General features: G+C 37.3%; 1 protein-coding gene across 1 annotated transcript in view; it reads right to left on the bottom strand.

Annotated features, from left to right (window-relative positions):
* The window catches only part of LOC107593022 (neuropilin-2-like), a 22,421-nt gene extending 14,741 nt beyond the window's left edge, over window positions 1-7,680 (bottom strand). The window contains exon 1 of the mRNA XM_016282602.1: window positions 6,852-7,680. Coding sequence (XP_016138088.1) covers window positions 6,852-6,921 — 70 coding nt within the window. The 5' untranslated portion in view covers window positions 6,922-7,680. The remainder of the gene's footprint in view (window positions 1-6,851) is intronic.
* Window positions 7,681-9,054: the final 1,374 nt, after the last annotated feature.

Raw genomic sequence — 9,054 nt, forward strand, 5'->3', positions numbered from 1 at the left:
TATATATATATATATATATATATAAAATTTGCCTCAAAATTATTAATGTTTTGCACATTTTTATCTAGTAAAATTTATTTTAAAGAACATCTGCATTTTCCCCCCATTTTTACTTAAAGAGATAATTCATGGAAAATTTGCTATGCTAAGTGGAATTTTTCTGCCAATCTTTCCACCTGGTAGAAAAACAAATACTATTAAACATGATTCACACTATGACCACTAAATGGCAGCAGAGGATCATTTATTGTCTCCTTTACCATTTCCACTCTTTAATATAGTTCTTTTCAGATGTTTTGCTAATGGATTTATATTTAGACATTATAAAATCACTATTATAACATTTAAAAATCTATTTTTTGTCAAAGTTAAGCATTGTTTTGTATTGAAGTATGAAGTAGCAATAATTTTCAACTCATTGAATCTACTTGAATTACACAGATGGCCTATTTTGAATTTACAACTGCAATTTTCAGTGAAAAGTGGCTAGTTTGTATCCTTAAGAAAAGTGTGTCACATTTCACATAACATCCCCTTTAACTCCTGATGGCAGACCCCAGACAGTAGAACACTTTTTTTTATTCATTTTTATTTTCAAACATGTACTATTGCACACTTTTTAGTTAGGTAATTTATATATATATATATATATATATATATATATATATATATATATTTATTTATTTATTGTATTTTTTTATGTCGTCACCAATCAACATTTAAAAATCTATTTTTTGTCAAAGTTAAGCATTGTTTTGTATTGAAGTATGAAGTAGCAATAATTTTCAACTCATTGAATCTACTTGAATTACACAGATGGCCTATTTTGAATTTACAACTGCAATTTTCAGTGAAAAGTGGCTAGTTTGTATCCTTGTTTACAATCTTAGTTTCTCTCAAATGTAAATCAAATGCCCATTCACAAACATGTGTTTCCACCATTGCTTGTTCCCCATCATTGCATAGGCCCACTCATGGATGAGACATGCAGATAACTCAGCCTGGTCTCATGTTTATACGCAGGTATTAATACGTAACATTTACAAGCACAAAACGTACATTTTTGTACGTTTTTATTAATGCTAAAACGTACAATTTAGACGTATTCAAATGTTTAAAACGTACAAATCGCAACGTATTTTTAGGTAAAATACGTAAAAATATTTACGTATCTTTTATATCATTAAGATATTCGTATCAATGCATTTTTATCATTTTATCAATAAGCGATTTAGATTTTTAGACCCCTTAACCTACCCCCAAACCTAAACCTACCCATGTTATAGCGAAAATGCATTTTCTATCATTTTATCAATAAGCGATTTAGATTTTGGACCCCTTAACCTACCTTAAAAACCTAAACCTACCCATTTTACAGCAAATATGCATTTTTATAATTTTATTAATACACAATTTATATATTTAGACCCATTAACCTACCCCCAAACCTAAACCTACCCATTTTATAGCAAATATAAAAGGATATAAAACGCAAATAACCATTTTAGTAATAATATAGCATTAAAATATTTTTATAGTCGCTAATCCCACTCCTACCTATAAACCTAAACATTTCTGTATAGTATAATTAAAACATGACAGACAGATAAATGCAATTACAATAATTTATTTATTGCAAAAAAATGTCAAAAGCAGTACCAAAAGTAATCCAAATGACGATGCGTTGCACCCGCAGTCCTCTCTGGCGGAATACAGTAGGTTTGTGTGATCCAGAGCAGAATTTATGTTGTTAATCGCTGAAAATATCCAGATCATTTTCCCGATCCACTCCGTGAACTAGTGAAGGCGCGCATGCATCATTCAAACACACCTCACCAGAAACACGGCATGTCGCAATCTGTGACGAATGCAGGCGAGAGCCAATGAGCGTTCGATTATCCTGCCGTAAAACCTGTCGTTTGAAGCGGCAACATTTGAATTTGTAAAGTGCTTTCTTTGCTGCTCACGGTCACTAGACTCGCTGCTCGGGATGTAGAAGATCGCCGAAAAAAAGGCTTGGATTTGTGTCTGTTCCTCGCAGTCGCATGGATTCGGAAGATTTGGATTACAGCGAACAAATAAAATTGTTTCATTTCGTAATTATGTTGTGTTTTTGGTGCATTTTTTAGTTCTATTGTCAGTCACAGCATGTCAGAGAAAACGCCTTTGGGGGCCCACAATCAAAGTAAACGTTACATGACAAGTAAAGGTTAAACGATTGCAGAAATGTTATTTATTTTAAGGTTTAAAGTGAAGTCGTGTTTAACATTATGAGCTGGCAGCGGAAATCACACAACAAAACGAAATGTTATCATTTTCTAAGTAAACGATTAAACAATTTAATAATGCAATTGAAAACAAGGTAATTCATATGACAACTAAAAACTAATACAATTAATGCCGCGATTTCAGTATTCATAAGGATTAATTTTTAGGTGTCGTCAATACGTCAATTTAGTACGTTTAAATGCTGAAAATACGTAAGTATTTGTACGTTTAGATGCTGGAAACACGTCAGTATTGTACGTTTTAGTGCCTGTAAAAACTTAAGTAAATGTACGTTTTATAGAACCACATTTTACGTAAAATACATACGAATTATCATGAGATCACGTTGGATAACTATAGTCAACCTTCACTGAATTTTATATAATCAATGAACTCTGAAAAAGTTATCAGTATAACTATAGTCAACCTTCATTGAATTTTATATAATCAATGAACTCTGAAAAAGTTATCAGTATAACTATAGTCAACCTTCATTGAATTTTATATAATCAATGAACTCTGAAAAAGTTATCAGTATAACTATAGTCAACCTTCATTGAATTTTATATAATCAATGAACTCAGTCAGTTGTCAGTCAGTGTTTAACATTCTATTAGTTGTCAAAATGAATTCATTGCAGCACTTTTGTCATACCTATATCGAGCTCTGTACAAAGGAAAATAATGCAAGAATGTAAAACAAGTTTTTTACATGCATTTAAATATGGTTTCATTTTCTTTTCATTTTCGTACTTAAAAAATTAAAAGTTTGTAAAAAATTAGTGCATATTTTCTAGTACATTTAACTGCGCCGTGCTCACATTTGGCCTACTTGTGCATTAAATTATAAATTAAAAAAAATACATAACCTGTCATCTTGCGCCCTATTGTGATCTCAAATTGCAGAATATTTCAGTAGGCTGCATGCATTTGAGAGACGTTCTTAAATGTAATGCACATGTTTTGCCATTTTAATCGCCATTTTGGTAATTTCGTGACTTAACTGACGATGTATGCTCACAGTTTCTAGTGCGGTTTATTTATGAAGTGAGCGTGTGCCTCATTTTCTCGTACAGTTGAAGAACATGCGCCGTGAGCACAGTAAAATGGCTGACTGGACAGGAAAGTTTTTTGCTGACATATAACAATATCTCATCAGACCGCAGTTCCCTGTTGTTCTACTGAAGCTCATTTGGCACATGTACCTTTTCCGCAATCGTTTGACTCGTGCGCTGAGGGAAAGCTGAAGTGCGCGTCTGAAAAGTCTCCCGTTTGTTGTGGTCGCAAAGAGATACGGCCGTTCCGCGTCTTAAGTTTTTAATAAATACATTTTTGAACTCATTAAAATGCTAAAAACCGTTAAATAAAAATGTTGCATTAATTATTTTTAATAACTAAGCTTTTGATTATTGAAGATTTTCACAGAATGATTTTGGCAAGATGGCGCCCCCCTATGTGTGGAGCCCCTATGCACTGCATATACTACATTCCCCGTTTTTGCGCCACTGATCAAACTCCGAGTTAGAACAGTGGATTGTAGTACACAGAGTACCTTAAACACACACAAAGAGGTTGCCAGAAGTCCACATCTGCCTTTCATCAGCATCAACAGTATAAAGGGCTCAGAGGAGGTGCTGCTGGACGAAATTTAACGCTGCACACACACACACAGAAAGTAAAGCTCTAACAGACTAAAAGCAGGTAACTCACATTAAGAGCTGGATGAACAACTCAAAAGTGAAACTCAGAACCAATCGCCTATAAAACCAACGATGTGCGCATGGAAAATGAAATAAGCTCAGGGCCACCAAACAGCAGAAAACGAACATGACAAATGGGCTTAGCAGGGATTCGATGAAACTTTAAAGAGATCCTTTTCACTCCATACGCTCATATTCCCATGGAAATTTGGCACGACACACAGCGGTCTCAGTCAGGATACTGATGCGTGATAAACTGCGATTTCAAAGCGGCTACCTGTGGAGTTTGCTCTGGTAGCTGCAGTTTCTCTGGAGCGTGTTGGGATCTGCAGGTGGTCATGTGTATCTGCACAGCTGCATAAGCATGTAATCAATCGCAGCGTTGCCTCCAGGCGCAGGTGGCCAAGGCTTTGCCAAAAACATGCTCTTTGCGCTCATACCAGTAGGTACACTGGGAAAATATGGAAGAGCATCCGGACATGCTGTCTTTCAGGCTCAAACATGTAGACTCACACGCATCCGCATGCTACCACCACACATGGCTCATCTGCTTCATAACCGCCGTCACGGGAGAGGAGCTGGAAAATATCAGCAGCTATTGCCTCCAGGCGCAGGTGGCCAAGGCTTTGCCAAAAACATGCTCTTTGCGCTCATACCAGTAGGTACACTGGGAAAATATGGAAGAGCATCCGGACATGCTGTCTTTCAGGCTCAAACATGTAGACTCACACGCATCCGCATGCTACCACCATCATCTGCTTCATAACCGCCGTCACGGGAGAGGAGCTGGAAAATATCAGCAGCTGACTGGCAGAAGTCAATAAGGTTTCTCATTTTCACTGAGTGAAGGTCTGCTGATGAATAGCTGATATTTAATCGCAGTGATGAGACACTTAGAGCTCCGCCGTTCTGTCTTATTACATTCTGTCCGCACTAGAAAGAGGCTTGAGCCCCCCTATCGTTTAGCGAATGCTTCATCAGCTGCTGAGTCCAGCTCACTTCAGCAGGGCTTCCTGTCCCAGCAGTAGATGGTTAAGCCATTCTCCCTCTCTCAAAACCATTCATCCATCTGATTCAGACCATCTGAAGCTTAACAGGACTAATTAAGGCACTGTTGTTGTGTTGGAAAGATAGCTGGGCTTTTAGAAGGACCCCTGTGGAGAGCTCTCTCTTGGATCAGGTGCAGATCCCAACACAGATCTGCTGGGTCTGGCAGCACTGCCATCGACATTTGGTTGGAAAGTATAGCTAACGCTAGTCCAAAAGAACGTTACTGAAGGAAAAATATTAAAAGAGACCTAACAAAAACTTAAAAGGAATAGTTCACACAAAAAATTACACTTCTGTCTTAATGTATTCACCCTAATGACTTTCTTCACAAAACACAAAAGGACACTTTATTCACTTTCATTCTATGGAATAAAGATGCAAAAGAAGTGAATGGTGACTGAGACTGTCAGTCCCTACCGTTCACACCTAACATATCCTTTTGTGTTTCACAGAGGGCCGTTTGAAACAATGTGAGAGTGAGTAAATGATGACACAATATTTATTTTTGAGTGAACTAATCCTCTAATTAGGTTATCTCATTTGGTCCAAGAGAAAAATGACTCAATGTATTAAAATCCCCTTTAAAAATCCCCTTCAAACCATTTGACATTAGTTTTCAGCCGAAAGAGATACAAGCAAGATAGTACGTCTACTCTGTGAAAGCAAAGTTATCTTTTACACGTATGTTTATTCATTCATAAAGCCCAAATTTCGAGGTTAATATTGTCATTCTGGATTTTTTTCCCCTGATTTGCGAAAATATGTTACCTATACAGGACTTTTTAAAAGGTTTACCTTAAAGATATTTCAATGTATCAGTGGTTGAAGTGAGTTGTATCAGTCAGATAGGTTAATAACTCGCTAAAGATAGTTTGAATGCAAATCTGTCTTTCAAATCGAGAAACACCAGCGAAGAGTGTAAAAATGTCATAAAGGCTATTAAAATATGAAAAATACACAATCTAATCGTGTATTCACATAAATAGGTGCAAACATACATTGATTATATATAACCTATACATTCTGTTCTGTATTTACTATTTCCGCTGATATTCTCCACGAGAGTCGCTGGAGGTGCTTTATGTGCCCGCGGCTGCACAATTACAGTCGTCAAGACTATGACACGAGAACACTACGACTGGAAAAACACCGTAAATGATGGGTTACGACTTTGTAGGTCAGAAATACTTCTATGGCGGTGTTTAAGGGTTAAGCGATAGGCGGCCTAATTTAGGATCCCGTTCGTGGCATGAAGATAATCTGCTGCGTAATTTATTCTAGAGTTTATATGTGCGTTTGTGAGGAAAATGCCCTGAATCTTACAAAAAAACAATGAACTGTATTACACAGCTAATTAAATAAATAAATAAACAAAATAGTGTTGTGAAAACGTGCAGTGGAGTCCAGTGTGAAGCGCGGCGTTTGTCGGAGCTCATGCCGAGCGCGCGTCACCTCCAGCGGCCAGGAGACTACCAACGAGACGAGACGAGACAAGGTGAGCTTTTACACATCACACTAAAACCTTCTGAGAGGCTCATCATCTTAGTTGTAGTTTTGATTTTGTTTTCTAATCTGTTTTTACCCTCTTTCCCCCGCCTTTTTTTGATTTTTTTTTTAGATAAGTATTGAATATCGTCCGTTTTGTCTGTCAGTTGTAAGGTACGGTAACAAACCTAAGCAGAATTCAATACAAATACCCAAAACGGCATTGAAACTGAAATATATCAATAATGTGGTTGCAGTGCCTTGTACAATATCACATAATAGCACACGCGTAAAATGGAAACCTATACTGATTCAGATAAAAACAAATGGCAAAACAATAAAAACTTACCCTCCTCTCCATAAACTAATGCCGCACACAAGACAAGTAAAGATCCACAGAGCTTTGTGAATAAATCCATTTTTTTCTGGGTGATGTTCACCCAGTGCGTGCAAATGAAATGCTGAAGTTCTTGTGATGTTCTTTGAAAATGTTCTTATCCACTGATGATGTATCCACTTGTGTCTTGAGTCTGATAACAATTTCTTCCGCCTGCTTTCTCAATGTGCTTTAAAATGCTGGATGCGTAAATTCAACCCAGACGTGGCTGTTTAACATCTCCAGTTATATCCTAAGCAAAAGCAACGACAACGAAATAAAACGGCGTAATAAAACTAAACAACTTTCTCTTTCAGACCGAAAACATATTTTGGCTTGATTTCCTCGAGCTATAGCAGCGAGTGAGTGAGTGAGGTGAGCGGCGCTTTCTCTCGCCTTCAAATCCAACTGACATGAAGCGTTTTCCCGGACTCGTCCTCACAGAATCCACCACCAAACGCTCTCGAATGGGAAACACTGGCCACGGCGGAAAACTGTCAGAAAAGGGCAGTTCGGATTAGGTCTTCTGTGCAGAGGGTCCGTAACTGAAGTCTTGTGATAGAGATACTCCGCGCGCTGTCTCTTTGGCACTGCGCGTCTTGCGCCGAGTCTTGCGCGGCAGCAGCATGTGGATGTAATAGCATTAAGGACGGGCGCAGCTATCGCATTACAGTCAGCACCTCGGCCCGCCTCTCCAGTCTCTGATTAAAGACCAGCCACTAGTCCCGCAGTTACGCTATAAAAAGGCGAGCGAGAGAAACACAAGCGCCCACAGCCACACGGGCTCGTCAAACGCTCGTAGCTGTGCGAAACTACAGGCTGGTTTGGAGAGTTTCTTCAAGTGGACGATGTATGCTGCTAACAATGGGTCATTGACCAATAATAATGTCCAAAATGATCAAATCATTTAAAAGTCCAGTTTAAATCATACGTGCCCAGATCTTAGAAAAGCAATCTTTGTATTCGTTTTGGTTTCGTGCATTAAATAATATATATATATATATATAGAGAGAGAGAGAGAGAGAGAGAGATAATGTGTAATTTCAAACAACCATGTAAAAATAAATAAATAATAATGCTAGTACTGAACTACATTCCTCGTGAGCACATTTGAGAGCACACAAGTTAATTATTATTTTTTAAGTTTATTTTATATTTTAGTAAAATATTTTAGTAAAAACAAAATTTGCATTGGCAAGAATCACATTTTTGATGTATTTTAAGACATTTTTAGAGTGGTTACTCCATTTGACATTAACAAAATATGCCTTAAAAATAAATAAAGTATTGTCATTATTTTATTATTTACATAACAAAATGGCTTCCTGCATGTTGGTTACACCACACTGATTTTGGTGATCAAAAGTGTTTTTCCAAATATAATATTTAACAAAAAATTGAGGAAGAAATAATGAAATACTATGTTAAGATTTTTTCTCTGCACAGTTGCACCACCTAGACATTTAAAAAAAATTATTCCTCAGAATCTGAAATAGAAGAGGTCTGAAATAGATCCAGACAAAAAAGTGTCACGTCATTGACCAAGATTTAGCAATAACACAAGGGAACAACAGAAGGATAATGATGTATAAGCTGCCATTATGTTTGACTGCGTGATACATGATTGATGATAGAAATGTAATGCTCTCCAGTTGACTTTAGGCAGAAAAGTGAAAATGCTGAGTTGAGCCATGCATTAGGTAAGGGAATGTGCATGGTAATGTGAGGCTGAGGTTGGATTAATGCAAATGTTTTGACAGCAGGCCAAGGAAAGATGAACAAGGGTATAGGGGTCAAACTTTTAGCAAGAATACAAGAAACTGAACAATCCAATGGTAAACATTCCATGACGACAGATGTTTGACAGAAACTAAAAACATCTGTTTTCCTTTCCTTGTGACTGATGCACTGTTGAAACCCCCCCCCCACACACACACACATAGTTAAATAAGAACAACAAGCAGAAGTTTGTGGTAGGATGTGTGGGACACTGAGAAAAGGAGAAGAGAAAGCAGAACTTGGGAAAAGCTATGTCCCTCTGGCTCTGCCCATCCAGAGTCCTTTAATTTAGGCCCCCTGCACTCAAAAACATATGAAGACCGAAATAAGACACTAAGGTAAAGAAAGAGTTTGGGGTTTAGAAAGAACGGCTAGAGTAGACCTCACCAACCACATT

Source organism: Sinocyclocheilus grahami, unplaced genomic scaffold, assembly GCF_001515645.1.
Source record: "Sinocyclocheilus grahami isolate Dianchi unplaced genomic scaffold, SAMN03320097.WGS_v1.1 scaffold162.1, whole genome shotgun sequence".
NCBI lineage: Eukaryota > Metazoa > Chordata > Actinopteri > Cypriniformes > Cyprinidae > Sinocyclocheilus > Sinocyclocheilus grahami.